Source organism: Podarcis liolepis, assembly GCF_965112155.1.
Source record: "Podarcis liolepis genome assembly, chromosome: 2".
Lineage (NCBI taxonomy): Eukaryota > Metazoa > Chordata > Lepidosauria > Squamata > Lacertidae > Podarcis > Podarcis liolepis.
The window spans coordinates 84301601-84320072 of record NC_139555.1 but is presented as its reverse complement, the minus strand read 5'-3'; the positions used below and the strand labels follow the sequence as shown (position 1 = coordinate 84320072).

The following is an 18472-nucleotide window of genomic DNA, read 5'->3' as shown; positions in this document are numbered from 1 at the left end:
CAAAAGAGATGCCTCTTGGATCCGTCTGCACCAATCCCTGGTAAAAAAAAGTCAGGTTTTATGAAGTCATCTCCAAAAGGAAGGAATTCTGGGAACTTTTTGGCCACACTACCAAACATGGCATGCTGGGTAAATGAGCATCCCAAATTTCTGGAAGCTTCTTTTAAAATGTCAAGGAGTCTAAAGGCGACATTTCTACAGAGCTAAGCATGTTTCTATAGCTGTGGGCTTTGCAGGCCTGTCCGTGAGAGTAAGCGGTGAGCAGAATTGTGACCTGGGCCGAGCATCAAGGGAAGGAGATTGCAATAGGCAAGTTAAATATAATGCTGCTCAGTAATTTTCTCCTTTCCAGTTCTGCACAAGCCCTTAGAGCTAGCATGGATTTGACAAAAGGGGGGGAGGGGAGTTGGGAAGGAGGGGAAATGGGGAGAGCTCTCCAATTCCGCTTCTTAAAATTGAAGCCTACAAGGCAGATAGCTGTAGCAGGGATTGAACCTTACGCTCCGTAACTGTGGCCTCGCATTTACCGGCTGTAAAGCCTAAGACAGTCCATGTCAAGTGAGCAGCACACAAGGACCACAGGGCTGCTGCTGATGTTGCAATTCAAGGAAAGCAGAAAATCCAGCAATCAGGTAGGTCTAAGAAGTCACTCGAGCCTCTCTGACACTGATGATGCCTGACTCCCTGTAACCGCTCCTTTTGCTGCTTATGTCTTGCTTGCTAAAGAATTCTCTGCACTATGTTCACTGGCTGCGGACTAGCGGGGTATTCAAAGCCTACGGCTGAAGGGACCTGTGAAAATCAGGGGCAGACCTACCAGGCCTGCAGCCCAGTCTCTCCCCACCACCACCCCCCCACTGCTAACCAAGACAGAGTTCATATTTTGAGAGAAGCGGAGCCATCGGAAAGCACCCTTACCGCATTCAGTGTGAACATTATGCTTCCTAGTAGGAATGGGCTCTGGAAATTAAGTTCTGCAAGTTTTCAGCATGTTTGCTGTCAAACTGGGGCAGGGCTTCCGCCAAGTCAAGTGACTGGTGATGGCTTCAGACCACCCTGGATCAGGTTGCCTGGAGCAATCAGGGGCTGTTCCGGGAAGAAGAGGCAGCCAGACCCAGTGCATTTCACACTGTGAACATATCAGGGAAGCAGGCCCCAGCAGGATGCAATCTTGCTGACTGCAAGGGTGCTCCTTCAACCAGAACCCTTGGGATCCCTTCCCAACCCTACAGTTCTAGGGCAGATGCTTGCAAAGCAGCACCCAATAGGGCCAAACCCTCCTGCTGCCAGTCAGGAGGGGGATGAAAAGGGAAGCAGAGCCTCCTACTTTCCCTCCTCCTGACCCTCAACAAACATTAGTGCCGAACCCAAATTGCTCTGTGGCCAGATGGTCCCAGAGTGGCAAGCTGGGGGGCTGTGTACCGCCCTAATAAAATATGTACATAATAATAAATATAGGTATGCCTTACATACATCAATATATGTAAGGTGAGTTGAGAAGCTAGGATCACACCAGCCACTGTTGAAAACTTACATCTGCCACAAGGGTGTTCTCCCCCTTTGTGTTGGTATCATAAAACTTGGGAAATTCCAACAAAACTCACACATCTGCACCCCCAGAGGCTTCCATTGGTGCCAGTAGGGTCCCACCCCCCTGCTGAAATTAGGCTTGAAGGAAGCAGACCATTGTAGCCATTTGAATAATTTTCGGGGGGGGGGATGTTGTAGTGCCTGGGCAGTTCCTTCAGTTTGCAGAAGTGCCCACAGGCCCACCAAAGGTTGCCGACCCCCTGCACTAGGTTAAAACCACAGGAAATCAGGCACATGCTGCTGATTTTCTGGTTACTTGATTGGGTCCTTTGGTTGACTAATCAAGATAATGAAAACCATAGTCTAAAGACTGTGACATGGATTCTGAGATATGGTCACTTAAAGTAGCTCACAGAATGAAAGTTTCAAGGTCTCTCCTCCCACCACAGCCAAATGTGCTCTACAAAATCTTGGGGGGGGGGGGAGCAGGGGACTCTCCTGAACTACCAGGTGGGGCATGGGGAAGTGCCGATGCAGGTAAGAGGGGTGGAAAACTCTATTTGCCTGATATTCCTTAAACTATCTTCTTTTAGGATTCAAGTTAAATATTTTGTAATTCTGCTCTCACTAGCATTCCCCATGCCCCCCTCCCATATTATTCAGGAGAGTTCCAAAAATCTCCAAGAGATAATAGGGGGCACAGCTGCCTCTTGGGGATGGGAGGGTATAGGACACTCTTCTGCCATGAATTCTCTTAAATTAACATCTTAGGACCCCATTCTCTACCTACCTACCTACCTACCTATTGATATACAGATGCAGCTACACCCCCATAATATCCTAAAATAATGATTTACAATCCACCACGTAATTAGAAAATATGATAGGCTGGAAAAGAAAGTGGTACTATTAAACTGTGTTTCCATTCATGTAATAAAGCTTCAGATGACCAAAAGAACGAACCCAGAGAAAGCTTACCTAGCTGGTGTGCAAATAGAGAATTGCCAGCCTTCTTTCTTGAAAATTGTCAAAACAGATAAAACTACTTGCGAAACTGCAATTTGGGCAATAATTCATAATTTTTTTGAAACAAATATACTCTTCATCCACAGTAAGACTAAACAGTATAAATCAGGGTTGCCAACTTGAGTAAAATATTGTGGTAAGCCCCGTCCTGCATAATTGATCACATGACACAGTGCACACACACCATTTGAATGGGAATGCCTGCCGATTTTGTGGGGATCCAGCCCTCACAAATATTTTATTGTGGAGGCCAAAGCCCCCACGGCCCCTAAGAGTTGGCTCCTGTGGGGTTCATCCCCTGTGTTCATCCTAACTTTAGAACCATTAGTTATATTCCTCAGAACAACACCAGGCAGCAAGGGAGTCCAAATTGGAAAACAAAACTATACAATCAGACTATTCACTGACAATTTAATGATTATGACACCTAACCTGCAGAACAATACTTTGAGAGCTTAACAAATTTTCAACACCATCAGGCCTGTTGGTTAACATCTCAAAATCTGAATCTTTATGCTTCAGTGTATCACCTAAGATCCAAAAAGCATTCACAGTACTCACAGGCATTGTCACACAAAGCTTAGAGATTTAGGAATAATTATAACAAGAAACCTTAACAGACTCTATTCACAAAACTAACCCCCTGTATGGCAGACAATTCTTCAAAATTTGAAACAATGGCGCAAAACCCATTTTATATTCCCAAATTAGCAATGGTAAAAATCATGATCCTATCCAAACTGCTGTTTCTATTCCAGTCGCTCCCAATTAGGATCACACTCAATGAGATACGAAAAAATTGGAATTCATTTATTTTTTCCTGTAAAAGACCCAGAAGAAATGCTTAACTCCTTCTATAGTGGAAGTACTAAAAGGCTATGGCATCCCAAACCTGAAGCTATATTTCATTGCTAACCAAGTAATACATACCACACCTTTTATTTTAGACATACCTCAAAACAATGTGTCCAAACAGAACTACTTGAAGGAATTCCAACCTCTGCTCGACCCACGCCCAGTACATATCTCCACATCTGGTGGGAATGTACAAAAATCCAGCCTTTCTGGAATTCAATAGTCCAAGAAATTAATAAAATAACAAAACAACAATTGGAAGTCAATCCAAAATTAGCTTTATTCAATTTATTTCAAGACACTGATCTGGATTTACATAATAAAGATTTCATAAGCTGTTTATTATAAGCGGCGAGATGCAACATAGCTAGATACTGGAAAGACCTTTGTGGCACAACAATAGACAATTGGTACAAAACAGTTTGGGAAACAGCACTGCTTGAGAGATTAACAAATAAACTACAGTTGACACAAGGACAGATCAAGAAAGATGGCCTTACCCTGGTGTGGTTTAATTTCATAACATGCCAGTATTCCAGAAATGGAACAATCCCTATCATTAGATTTTGGCTCAGTCTGGTTTATGTCAATTTAAATTTAAACATAAATTATTATCTTCACTTTGAGTCCCCGCCCCCTTGATAAATATACCAACACTTTATATTGTTTCAATGGTAACACAGAAAGGAACAATGACTATTGCACTTAATCTAAGCACAACCACAAGGGCTCTTGACTGGGCATTTAGCTATGTGATGTTGAATGTTATCTGTCAATTCTGTTCTATCCTGTTTGTTTTTGTTTAAACCACTTCACACACCAAGAACCTATGCATTGACAACTAATATTGTACCATATATTACTGCAAATTCATGATGCTATTTTTGTGATATACAAATGACATGAGACGGCTTGGTCTATTAATTTGTATCATTTATTATTCCTATCATCCTTGTTCATAAAACCCATTTAAAATTTATTTTAAAGAACCACAACACACGTGTCAAGCAGCCCTTGTGAACTATTTCTCACAATGGCTCATCATACCACTGTATGCTCTCCTTCCTGGGGGTCATTTGGTTTATAGTCAAATTACAACTCTCCCTCCACAGTAGTGAAGATCAGCATCAAATAATGCTAAAGATGTTTAGTCTGGACAGCTACTGGAACCTCCAGTCAATACGAAAACACTAGTCTACATAGCAGCTATACAAATGGGGGAACTGGCTTTTAAAACTTTTTTTTGCTTAATGCACCTGGACTTCCTCAGGGCTTCCTCAAAAGTCCCTGGGTGTATTGTCCCACTGATGTAGCATGGCAGCCTTGGTTGCAAAATGTATCCGGCATGGCAGTTGGCAGCTGTATTGTGCAATTTTCATTAACTTACGGAAACCACTGTGCGAGATTGGAGAGACAGGGAGAGAAATTTCCAGCCCATCTGTCACTCCAGCTGCAGTCATATGTCTGGCTGTCAGCTGACAGGGTGCACCCATGGACAATGCAAGTGTTGCGACCTCCAAAAGGTTTCCTCCTTAAATTTGTTCCTTTCCATGGGAGTGAGAAGCACAGGGTACCTACCCTAGATCACTGAAGACCACTCAGTAGCAACTCCCCTCCCAGTTGACATTTCTGATCCGACATTCGTTTTCATTTGTGCACTGGGCACATGCATGTTTTCACCTTTGCTGAATTTTATTACTGGCTTTCTTTATTTTGTTCTCCCGATCAAAATTTGGCTTATTATATTTTAATCACCATCTAAAATTATTTTGATGGGAAAACGAGGTTAGTCTATGAGTTCTAGAATGACACTGAAGTGAAAGCCCTGGGGAGTTCTTTGGGAGCCAAACTTTCAGCTCAGAATGAATGATTGCAATCCTGTTGACATTGTCACTTGCTGAAGGGGATGTGTTATTAGTAGCAGTAGTGTTGTTTAGTCGTGTCCGACTCTTCGTGACCCCATGGACCAGAGCACGCCAGGCACTCCTGTCTTCCACTTCCTTACACAGTTTGGTCAAACTCATGCTGGTAGTTTCGAGAACACTGTCCTACCATCTCGTCCTCTGTCGTCCCCTTCTCCTTGTGCCCTCCATCTTTCCCAACATCAGGGTCTTTTCCAGGGAATCTTCTCTTTTCATGAGGTGGCCAAAGTATTGGAGCCTCAGCTTCAGGATCTGTCCTTCCAGTGAGCACTCAGGGCTGGTAGTAGTAGTATTGTTTTAGTTAGTTAGTTAGTTAGTTAGTTAGTTAGTTAGTTAGTTAGTTTATTGAAACCCTACCCAGATCTGGAGTGGAGTCCTTGAGATGGTTGACTGGTGCCTTGTAGGCCTCCTTCCAGCAACTCTTGCAGCCATGCTGGTACCAAAACTATTGCTCTGCTTTCTTTTGGACCACACCAGCAAAGCCGAGATGGGGGTCTTGTCATCTGGGCAGCCCAGGACCACCATACACACTGCTCAGGTTTGCGCTCCAGAGAGGTCACTTTGGTGCTGCTAACGCAGTGCTTTGGCTTCACCCCCTGAGGCACACTCCATTGTCTCTTGAGACAGATGGGTGCCAACAACAATTTTATCCCCTCAAGGAGCACAGCCTCTGCAGACATATTAAATCCGGTGAAGTCTGCCGAGGCAAACATGCCGCCATTCCATTACTCCACTGTCAGCATCTGTTACACTTGTGAGAATCAAGCACTGAATCAGAAAATAATAACAGTGGCATTATGATTGGAGGGGAGAGAAGATTAGAAGAAGAAAAAACTCAGTTAGGGCCATGTAGGTCTCTTCACCGTTTATTGCACATTGCAGTTTGGTCTACACACACACACACACACACACATGATTTCCTTGTTACATTTTCTTACACATCAGAGGTTGCTGGTTTTTAACTCAGGAACAAATGGCCGGTCTCACCAGAGAAGGCAATGCGTGTTATTTCAGAAACAGTCTGTATGAAAGTTTCATTGCTTACTTTGCCTGAGATTTAAAAATCTGCTCACCCATAATCATTTAACACCTGCACTGGACTAACTATGTGGTGGTACCCTTGAGATTGGCTTGGAAATTGCTGCTAGTGCAGGATGCTGCTGCCTAGCTGAGTAACTCCGTATCAGCATGTTACAGTGGAGTTGAAAGTTCTGCAGTGACTGCCAGTACATTCCTGAACTAAGGTATGTCTGTTAGTGTTGTCATGAAAAGCAGTGATCATAGCACAGCAAGTAAATCAAAGTTACCACAAGGTGGAATGCCTAGGGCGCAATGTGCAAAAGGCGAGTGCCGTCTGCAAAGAGTGCTGTCGGTAAAAAAGTGCCATGTGGAAAACTGTGGTGTTCAAAGAGTTACATTTGCTTACTGAATAGTTGTAAAAGCTTGTAAGGTGAGTGTGTTGAGAGTCTTCTTCCTGAACTTTGAGGTTGGCGGCATATCATTCTTGACCAAGAATGAAGCTTGAAGTTTTGTCTCTCTGCCTAGTTTATTGACTCCTTTAGGCAACAAGCTAACGGTGAAGCCATCCATCTATCTCTCAACAGACAATGGAGTGCACCTCTGAGGGAGAATCAAACCACTACCAAACCCCAGATGGTCTAGGGCCAGGTTACCTGAAGGACCACCTTTTCCTAACAGATGATCTCCGCAGGCAGCTGGATCGAGGCGGGTCAGGGCTGCTGATTCTTCTAGATCTGTCAGCAGCCTTTGACATGGTCGATCACGAACTCCTGGACCACCGCCTTGCCGACGTGGGGATCCAGGGCACAGTCCTTCAATGGCTGCGCTCGTTTCTCTCTGGTCGGGGACAGAGGGTGGCGCTTGGGGGGGAATTGTCATCACGCCACTCCTTGGTGTGTGGAGTGCCTCAGGGTGCAATTCTCTCCCCGATGCTTTTTAACATCTTTATGCGCCCCCTCGCCCAGCTTGTCCGGAGTTTTGGGCTGGGTTGCCATCAGTATGCTGATGACACCCAACTCTATCTGTTGATGGATGGCCACCCTGACTCGGCCCCAGACACGCTGACCAGATGTCTGGAAGCGGTGGCTGGATGGTTACGTGGGAGCCGGTTGAAGTTAAATCCTTCGAAGACAGAGGTCCTCTGGCTGGGGCGGGACGATATGGGATCGAGGGGGCAACTCCCATCTCTTGCGGGGGTGCAATTAGTGCCAGCACCGTCCGTTAAGAGTTTGGGTGTAATCTTCGATACCTCCCTCTCTATGGAGTCGCAGATTACAGCTATAACAAAGGCGGCATTTTTTCATCTCCGCCAAGCTAAGCAGTTGGCCCCTTATCTCTCTCGTCCCGACCTAGCCACTGTGATCCATGCGACGGTCACCTCCAGACTGGATTATTGTAACTCGCTCTACGTGGGGCTGCCCTTGAGACTGACCCAGAAACTCCAGCGGGTGCAGAATGCCGCGGCGAGACTCCTTATGGGGTCTTCGCTGCGAGAGCACATTCATCCGGTATTATACCAGCTGCACTGGCTCCCGGTGGAGTACAGGATCAGGTTTAAGGTGCTGGTTTTAACCTTTAAAGCCCTATACGGCCTAGGACCCTCGTACCTACGGGACCGCCTCTCCTGGTATGCCCCACAGAGAAACCTACGGTCTGCAAATAATAACATCCTCAAGGTCCCAGGCCTCAGAGAGGTTAGGCTGGCCTCAACTAGAGCCAGGGCCTTCTCGGCTGCGGCTCCAAACTGGTGGAATGCTCTGTCACAAGAGACTAGGGCCCTGCGGGACCTGACATCTTTCCGCAGGGCCTGCAAGACAGAGTTGTTCCGCCAGGCTTTTGGTCAGGGCGCAGCCTGACTCCCTCCTCTGGCAACCTGCACAGAATTTTGTTTAATCGGTTGCCATCAATTTGATTTTAACTAATTTTTATAATGAAATATTTTTAGAATGTGTTATTATTTGATTGTTTATTTGATTGTTGTTAGCCGCCCTGAGCCCGGCTTTGGCTGGGGAGGGCGGGATATAAATAAAAATTATTATTATTATTATTATTATTCCCTTATACAGTACATCAGTTGGATTGCTGTGATATCAACATAAATAAAATATATAAAAATGAAAACAGAAGTGTAACATATTTCATCATAGTGCAGAAGACTGTGATCAGGTGACTTGAGTGCCTGCTCAGTCTGCTGCCCAGGTACTCACTGTGGGTGAGCAACTTCAGGGCCTCTCCTACTCTCCCTTCTTAGGGTTCTTTCTCTTCAAGCTGGACTTGGACTGGATAGCTCTTCATACAGAGGGCTGTAATACAGTCTACACTGAACCAAGTGAGGCCCATGAGATTCAATTTCTAAACAAGTGCTAAGAGCAAAACACAGACTTTAAACCAGGTGCCTTGTAATAGAGGACGATCCTCTGTAAAGTAGGACACGTGGCCTTCCTATCAGGGCTCACATATCCTAAGAAAATCTTCTCCAGTATGAGCCTTTTAAAGATCATTGAGAGCCCTGCTTAGAGAACCCAGGTTTTGGAAGGTTAAAATGTCACTTTGGAAGGTGAAGTTGCACTTACTGGCTAGCTCTGGCTTTGTGGAATGTCCTCTCCTGAGAGATTCTTCAGTGTTCCTGTCTCCTAGATGCTCTGTGTATAGCTCTCTCTGTGTATGTGTGCGCCTATACACATACAGCGACAATTTCTTAGGAGATTTGTTTCCTTTCGATCCCAAATAGATTTTGCAGAGTGGAAACACAAATATCCATAGAGATTTTAATCATTCCCACTCTACTAATGCTAAATTTCCTTTTATTAAGGTAAAAGATAAAGGACCCTTGGACGGTTAAGTCCAGTCAAAGGTGACTATGGGGTTGCCGCGCTCATCTCGCTTTCAGGCCGAGGGAGCCGGTGTTTGTCCACAGACAGATTTCCGGGTCATGTGACCATCATGACTAAACCACTTCTGGTGCAACGGAACACCATGACGGAAACCAGAGCGCATGGAAACACCATTTACCTTCCTGTCACAGCAGTACCTATTTATCTACTTGTATGGGTGTGCTTTTGAACTGCTAGGTTGGCAGGAGCTGGGACAGGGCAATGGGAACTCACCCCGTCGCACAGATTCAAACCACCGACCTTCCAATCGGCAAAGTCTCTTTCCTTTTATTAAGAACACATCAAAAGTTGCTACAATTATGCTTAGTCCTTTGATGTGTCCTTTGATGTGTCCTTTGATTTATAACCCCTTTGTTATCTCTTGCTATGTTTTCTTCATTTCTAGTTATTACACATAAATGTCCCTTTTGCTCATTATGGGACCCTGTTTTGTTCTATACAATTGTTGTACAAAAGAAAAACCCTTAAAGGTTTTTTTACAAAACAAAAAACAACTTACTAATTTACAGACAGTCAATGCCAGCTGATAATGTAGCTCAACTTAACCTGCCAAGGTGTGACTGGAAAATAAAAATGGGAGAAGGTTAAGAGGCATTTCTGAATGTGGGCAAAGAGAAGCAATGGGAAGTTCTGAACCTGTCTGGAACGGGCCTGAGGGTGGGGATACTGGTGTAATTTTGGTGATTGATGCTGCTTTAGGATTTGAGCTGGTGCTGGTGTAAAGCAGAAGGAAGCCTTTCTTCCAGAGACTCCTCCAGACAGCCTGCATATTGAGCATTTATCCTGATTCGCTTGCTCAAAGCTTACATGGGATTTAAACTCTCCAGTCTTTACAGAGCACTGGTTCTTGTTTGTTTGCAGGACAATGGGCATTCACCTTACATTCATCCTGATTTGCTTGAGGGGGGTTTATACCCTTCTTCCTTTTAATCCTTCACCCCACACTTCTCAGTGAATTCCCTTATCACTTTCTTCACTGCAAAAAGTTGGCTGCTTTATTTATTTATTTTTTAAAGATTTTATTGCTTTACAAAAGTACATCCATTGTCTCTTTTAAAGTGGATTTGTTGTACTAGGACAGGAGTAGTCAAATATGATGGCCTCTAGATTTATTTATTAGGTTTGCCAGTTGCTTTATCTTGCCCAGGGCAACCCAAAGCAACTTTCAACCAAACAAGTAGGCAAGAAACTCACATAGATACATTAAAACACAATGAAAGTAGTCATAAACAACAAATAAAACATCTAAAAGTGCACACTTCCACTCATCCCATGTCTAGAAAGCATGGGTCCAAGCAGTTTTCCTTTGCCCCACCCCTTTCCTTCCTTGGTCCTAAGAATGTATCTTGAAGTAGGTTCCCCCCCCAAGAAGATGCAGAACATCCTAATTTCTTTTCTCCTTGTCTCCCCCTCACCCGTCTTTTCAGCAGTTTTCAGCAGTTAAGTCATCTTTACAGTGGTAACAGTTTTTAGTTTGCCATCTTTTTTCTCGGGATGGTTTAACAATACTGTTTATTGGAGTTATTATTCTTTGAATATTCTGTTTTTATTTGTCCTTCTATTAATGTGGGACATTTGCTTTATGGTGTTAATTTATCTATTTGGAGTTTTTTTAGTGCATTTGTGGCATTATATATCTTAGTTTTAATTGTTAAGTTCTCTAACACAATTTTTTCACATTTTTATTGTTTTATCTCTTTGTAAACCCCTTTGAGGGTCTTTATAAAACAACACCACCAAGGTGTGTGTAAATTTTATGAAATAAAATAGATAAATAAACTGGTGATGAATACGTTCTCATACTGTCCATGTCAATACTTTACAAACGTGGATCCTTCCATCCTCAGAGGCCTCCATAATAGCCCAGATGCCACCCTGAGCAGTCCAGCTGTAGGCTTGAGTGAAAACAATGAATGAGGAACTATAGCTGGTATTGCCCATGGTGCAGAGGATATATAGATGAGCAGCAAATTGTATGAGGGAGAAAAAGTGACCTCCACGCACCCCAGGCTGGGTTTAGGGAAGGCTTACAAGTCAAGGAATTTATAAGGCGCAAGTGTGGATATCAGGGTTGTTTTGCGCACTGGAAAGAAACAAAGGAGAATTATGAATCACCCATCAATCTTATTTCCCCGCTTCTGCTGTAACATGACAAGTGGGAATCAGGCACCAGAGAACTTCAGGATGCTGCTGCCCTTAGTCATCACAGGCGTGTCAGTCATACCAAAATGTTCTCAAGTATATATGGAGGAAATGCCAGCTATACCTCTGGCAGCCAGCCTAATCTTTTCTGAGATAGGACATAAGGGAGAGCTCCACCAGTTTGATCAAAGGCGATGGTTGTGTGGCTTAGTTTGTTTACTTATTTGCTTGTTTGATAGATATTTGTACCCTGACTCATTACAAAAAAACCCCAAGAACGCTTCTGTTAACTATCATTAAAGATCAGCAAGCATGAAGATAAACTAAGGAAATAAAATAAGATGAGACAGTAAGAGCCGTTCAACAGTGGAACGGAAGATGGAGGAAGCTTGTTTTTGTGCTGCTCCAGAGGGTAGGACTCAAACCAATGGCTTCAAGTTACCAGAAAGGAATATCTTTCTGGCAGTAAGAGCTGTTTGACAGTGGAATGTACTCCCTCAGGAAGTGATGGACTCTCCTTTGTTAGAGGTTTTTAAGCAGAGGTTGGAATGGCCATCTGTGAGGGATGCTTTGAGATTCCTGCATGCAGGGGGTTAGACTAGATAACTCTCAGGATCCCCGCCAACTCTACAATTCTATGATTCTAGGAGACACCTGAAATGAATGTGTGTCCTGTGTGCGTAATGACTGCTCTACAGTGCTGTTTCCAAGTACCTGATTTTTCCTAAAATAGTGATTTGATTTTCATTTGGTTTATTATACTTCTGTGCCACTTTCCATTCAAATGACTCCCAAAGTAGCTTACAAACAATAAATAACAATAACACGAGGGAACATAATTCAGATCAAATCCAAGCTGAATATCACAATTAAAGCAAAAGTCATACAATAATGATTAGCAAATCAATACAGCATGTATAATCTATAAAAAACAATATTAACAGCATTAACAGAATAGCAACCAAAAAATAAACTAAGCACTGGTAAGTTCATACACACACTCTCCACCCCCGTGACTCATAATCTTTCATTCTATCCAGCTCATTAAATGCACATACGTACTGCCTGTGGCAGCAATTCCCTTCTGAAGATTCCTCAGGCTGGAAGTGGGGCAGCAGAGGTGAAACCAACCAGCCCCTGATGGCAAACAGAGTCTCTCTCTTTCTCCCCTCACTTGTGCACACGTCCCCCTAATACACATTTTTGTATTCAGTTTTTGTTCTCCGTTTTGCAACTACATTACAAAATTCAGGATTTTGAAGGATAGCTGCATTTTAGTTCAACTATTAGGCCCAGAACTACAAATCAGATACATTCGCATACCCTCCAACATTCCTCTGATGAAAACAGGGATGTCCTATTCCACAATAACAATGCAGTCGTACCTTGGAAGTCGAACAGAATCCATTCCGGAAGTCCGTTTGACTTCCAAAATGTTCGGAAACCAAAGCTCCTCCAGCAAATCGCAAGCCGCGGAAGCCCCACTGGACATTCAGCTTCCAAAAGAACGTTTGAAAACCAGAACACTCACTTCCAGGTTTCGCTCGTTCAGGAGCCGATTTGTTCGGGATCCAAGGAGGTCGATATCCAAGGTACAACTGTAATAATCATTTTCTTATTTACACCCACCCATTAAACATTAAAAAAACTTCACAAAGATGACTGCCTTCAGGTTTTAGATTTTTATTTTTCTGTATTGATTTATTTACAGGATTGGTTTTTTAAAAAAATTAACATATAAAACACATACATTTGCATTTACACAATACATATACACAACACACTACCTTATTTTCATAGCATAAAACATACCTACATTACTGTATATAATACCTACCTATACTCTACATATCAACGTACCTACACACCTACCCCACACGGACACCCACCAGGTGACTTGACTTCCAGCCGTTCTTGTTACGCTACTTTATTTTTCCAGTTAGCTTAAACACATTTCATTAATCTCTTCTTCTATCTTAACTTTACTCTCCTTTCACTCTAATCATTTTCTGGATTCACTCAATATCTGTCAAAAGTTCTACTTTTTCCACATAGATTTTGATGTATTCCTTAAAGATAGCCCACTCCTTATTCACTTTTTGTACCATATCTCCTCTTATACTCCCTGTTAACTCGGCAATACGGAAGTATTCCATCATTCTAGATAGGCAGTCTGTTTTAGTTGGGACGCTGCTTTTCCAATTGCTTTTCCAATTTTTCGCAATTAACAACCTTGCTGCTGTAGTCGCATACATAATTATTGGTCTGACCATTCTTTTTATTTCCACTGAGATGATACTTAGGAGAAAGGATTCTGGGTTTTTCCCCTCTATCCCTTGTGATGGCCACCAACATGAACAAGGAATTGCTGTTGGAGACCAGTTGCTGGAAATCACAGGTACTTGGTTGTGGGCTCCCTACAGGCCTCTAGGTAAGAAAAGGAACTATGTTGCACTATGATGGGCCTTTGACCTGATTCAGCAGGGCTCAGCTGCCCCCTCTGTATTGAATCAGAGGTCTGAAAGAGGCCATTATGCACAATCAGTGTTCCCAATGACACAAAGATGCCTATGGCTGTACATGCAGAAGCCCCTTTCAGACCTTCAGCTGAATGCGTGGAGGTCGGGGCAGAGGCAGCAGATGTTCAGAGATTGGGGCAAGGGCCAGTGGGCACAACAGTGCTCCCCCTCTCTGTGTTCCATCTGCACACCAGGAAGTCTGAAAAAGACTGTTTTTGAGCAATGCTCTTCTGCCTGGTGTATGAAGGCAGGTGGCCATTTCCCTTGCAATCTCTTAAGCAAAACCTTTGGGTGACCGATGAAGATGGAAACTTATGCCTTCTCTTCCCCCGAAATGTTTAGAATGCTGATGCACTTAAATCTTACTCATTCTTCCACAAAATCCCCTTCTCTTACTGCCAGTCATGTCAGTACCTGGTCAAAAGAATCACCTGAGCTTTCAATCATTCATAATAAGGGCAAAAAGTTTGTCTCTTATGCACATGTGTGCTTTGACAAAATGGCAGGAATGCTAGCTGTGAAATAGGTGGTGACAAGAAGGACTGTGTTAGCAGTGATGGAGGCACAATTCAGAAAGGCGATGTTATGTATGGTTATGTACACACTGTACTTCCGAAACCAGCGCACAAACCAAAGCGTAGCTATCCTTCAAAGATCATACTTTTTCAAATTTTGTGATTCAGTTTTCTAATTTAAAAAATGTACAAAAAAATAGCACATATTAGTGGAAAGGTGGGCATAAGAATACTTACATTGGTGAAAATGACACACAATAATCCATTTAGTGGGAAATGCTTGCAAAAATGGGTGTGCAGAAATGCACATACAAATGCACATGAATTTTCATGGAAACTCTTAAACCTTTATAGTTGAGGATGTATCTCCGGACCAGAAGATACAGCTTCCAGCCAGATAGGAAGCCTAGCGTTCCGTAAACCATTGCATAGTTCTGATTTCTGTGTTGTTGTCGTCTAATAGGTTGCATGGATGCGTGGATGGATGCATTCGGGGTTTTTAAAGAATGCTCTCCTCTTGCACTGAGATACTCTCAAGCATTTCTTTAGGAGGAGACTGGGAGCTCACAACAGCTGCAAGTTGAAAATGTTGGCTCTGGTGCTGAACATTTCAGAGAACAATTAGTGCTTCCAGTAAAACTCCAGGCTTGGCTGCAGAGAGGAGAATGATATGGGAGGGGGAACCGAAGGGTGGGGGAGAGAAAGAGAGACAGGAAGCGAAGCAGGAAGTGTGCATCGGCACTTCAGGAAGTTAGCGGTACAAAAGCCAAAGCTGGCTGGGCCGCAGCAGCATTCCTAAGCAGTGGAAACCCGAGTCGCTCTTCCTGCAGCATGCCTGGAATGCTTCTGGCTTTGCTTGAGCCCTTCTGCTGACCTGGCAGCTCAAGGAGTGACTAACTCACTCGCTGTTTGGGATAAGGAGTGGGAAAGGCTGAATGTTTCAGTGTGGGAAATGTCTTCTGTGGGTGGAATCCCATTGCAGTTACGCTTTCTAGGAGATGTAGGTCACTCTGCGTACTCTGGGATTCAAGGAGGATCACAGCACACATTGCATTGAAATGGATAATGGATGCAGAATATGCTGTTCAGGAAATCTCAGCTTTCTTATTTCAAAAAGTCCCATTAAATCTACAAACACACTGCAGCAGCCATCCTGGGCCCAGTTCTTCCAGGGGAAGAGAGATCTGACCACAACTTTGTGTACCCCTTTGCTCAGTCTACCTTTTATTAAAAAAAAACCCCAAACCTTTCTACCACCATATAAAGGGGAGATTATTTCTAAAAGGATTCCCTTTATCAATCAGCCTTCAAACTTTCTGAGCTGTCCCTGGAGCCCCTCAGGGCAGCATCCAGGTATGAGGGCATTAAAATAAGAAAGCCCACAATAAGTTTTGGAAACGAGGACTAAAGTTTGCTAGAATATGGAGTTTTAAGAAAAACATACTGCGTGTGAAGTTTACAGAAAACCACCAAATTTCTCAATGGAGCAAAATAAATGAATAAAGTGGATTAAAATGCTATCCACTTTCCCTGAAGTTAAAATGTCCCTCACCTTACTGGACTCTCTGAGGACTCTTGCTATGGAGTACCAATCCTTAACTCTTCATTTGCCTCTCTTCCAGGCTCACAATTCCCAGAGTTCCCTGGAAAGAGGGATTGATCGTAGTTCTGTGAGGGGAATAGGAGTCTCCTAAAAACTCTCATGTCCCTTAACAAACTGCACTTCCCTCCACATTTCAGAGGAAAGGCAATGGGAGGGGTTTGTTATCTCTAGATTATGCCTGATGGGATAAGCGGCACTGAGATGCCGTCATGTTCACTGTGTGGTCCCTTATTGGCTGGGTTTCCTCATGTACCACGATCCTTTATTGGCTGGGATCATGCAGCAAAGAAAAAAGGTTCTAAAAATGGCAGAGAAGTAGCAGGATCCTGGCGCTTCGTATACACTCCATTCTCCTGGATGAACTGTAACTGTACCATGCTATGTATGCAAAGAGTAAATTATCCATATGTGTTGAAAAGCTTTTCTGAGTAAAGGGGCTTTCGTAGTTCCATTCTCTTTTACTTTGGTAGCCCCGATTTTGTCCTCAAGACTGTGGCAATGGTGTTGCCAACACAAGGCTGCCTTCAGACTGCAATCCTAACCTCATTTACCAAGGAGTAAGCCCCACTGAATTCAGCAGAACTTACTTCTGAGTAGACATAGATCACATCCACTGTTGTTTGTTCAGCAGGCCAGAAATTATAACTCTGTGAGTGGAAAACTACAGCTCCCAGGATTCATTGGGGGAAGCCATGTGTTTTAAATGTATGGTGTGGATGAGCTCGTGGTTAGGACTGCAGCCTTAAGTCATGCCTAGAGTCTGTTCTAAGCATGACAAAGTCTGGAATCCAACTCATACTGTAGGTATTTTCATGAATATCCTGGTATTCCTGATCCCGACTTTATTTATTCACATTTCTTAAAGGCCTATCATGGTACATAGCCTAATGATAATTAGTTAGCCAGACATCCTATGACAAAAGCAGAACTCTGCTTTCAGGAAAGGAAATCCCAGTTTCCCCAAGAGCCTGTGCATGCCAGAGAGCGCCTGCCATCATAGAGCAGGAAGAGTTTGTTAGGAATGAACAAGGAAGTGGAGCCAATGGCTCCATCAGCAGAGCAAAATTCTCACGACCGGAAAATTGGAAATAGAAAACTTGAAAGAAATTGCTAAGATCTTGAGAGCTAATAGTAAAATGTCTATGGAGTTTTGAAGCTAGACTGCATTGTTGCTGTAGTCCAATGGTGGCTAGAAAAGCTACAAGTTCATCTGCGATTTTTATTAAGAGAAAAAACAATTGAAAGACTAGAAATAGGCAACAGTTTACTTACTCTTCATCTACAAGAAGGGCCCAGTGGGACAATCAGGGAAGGGAGACTGCAATTGCATTTTCTACAATCAGCGTCATCAAGGAATTGGAAACCCTCTGTTTCTTTGTCCTAGTAGTTAACCCTGCTAAACCCATCAGGTGAAGGAACATAACAAGTCCAGAGAAACAGCTGCTGCTATCACCTTGGAAGCCACTATTTCAAGGCACATGGTTTCTCTTATTCAGTGGTGCAATGGGTCAGTGCATCTGGCTGTTAACCTGAAGGTTGGTGGTTCGAGCCCACCCAGGGACAGCTGTGGGCAGGACTGTATATTTAGACGTACAGTGGTACCTCGGGTTACAGACTCTTCAGGTTACAGACACTTCAGGTTACAGACTCCACTAACCCAGAAATAGTACCTCGGGTTAAGAACTTTGCTTCAGGATGAGAACAGAAATCGTGCAGTGGCGGCGCGGCAGCAGCAGCAGGAGGCCCCATTAGCTAAAGTGGTACCTCAGGTTAAGAACAGTTTCAGGTTAAGAACGGACCTCCAGAACAAATTAAGTTCTTAACCCGAGGTACCACTGTATCCATAACCTAACACGCCAGTGATGTTATGAGAGGAAAGGTAATGTTGGTTTAAGGCTACCCAGGTAGAAACTCCATGTAGATGTACAGTACCAACCCCAGTAAGACACACCATTATTTTCTGAACCAAAACACATAGGAAATATACAGAGTCAAAATTTTGGCAGGTTTTTCATTTTCTGCTCACAGATCTTCTGGGGGAACTCTTAATGGATGTTCAGTCTGAGCATAGTCACCTCTTTGTGCATTCCTTGACGTGACTTTCACTTCACAAGGACTCCCGCTGGATAATGACCACCCCAATGATCTTGACGTCGAAAGACAGCTAATCTTTAAGACAATAAGGCAAGGACAGGAAGGATCCAGGCACACCATGCCAGAAGTTCTTTTCAGACAAGATAATTCCAGGTGGCTCAGTTGTTTGAGTAAGATCCAGCATCTGGAGGCTGGGCGAAGGAATTGTCCTTGAAAATATGTTCATAGACCCATTTCTTCCTGGCGCTGGGAGGTTTGGGCTGAGGTGGGAAGGAGGAGAGAGGGTGGAGGGGAGCCTTGCAGGAGGGTAACTGAGTGGGAGAGTGGGAGAGGAAGTTGGAGGGGAGGAAAA

The 18472-nt window shown here is 43.6% G+C and overlaps 2 protein-coding genes across 2 annotated transcripts in view; one reads left to right on the top strand and one right to left on the bottom strand.

Annotated features, from left to right (window-relative positions):
- GATA2 (GATA binding protein 2) overlaps nucleotides 1-18472 on the bottom strand; it is a gene marked incomplete at its 5' end in the record, with an annotated part of 197344 nt that overhangs the window by 64664 nt on the left and 114208 nt on the right. The window lies entirely within an intron of this gene.
- Nucleotides 1-18472, top strand: part of LOC310700217 (uncharacterized protein) — a 75137-nt gene that overhangs the window by 49959 nt on the left and 6706 nt on the right. The window contains exon 4 of the mRNA XM_083489457.1: nucleotides 13693-13787. Within this exon, the coding sequence (XP_083345583.1) occupies nucleotides 13731-13787 (57 nt within the window). The 5' untranslated portion in view covers nucleotides 13693-13730. The remainder of the gene's footprint in view (nucleotides 1-13692; nucleotides 13788-18472) is intronic.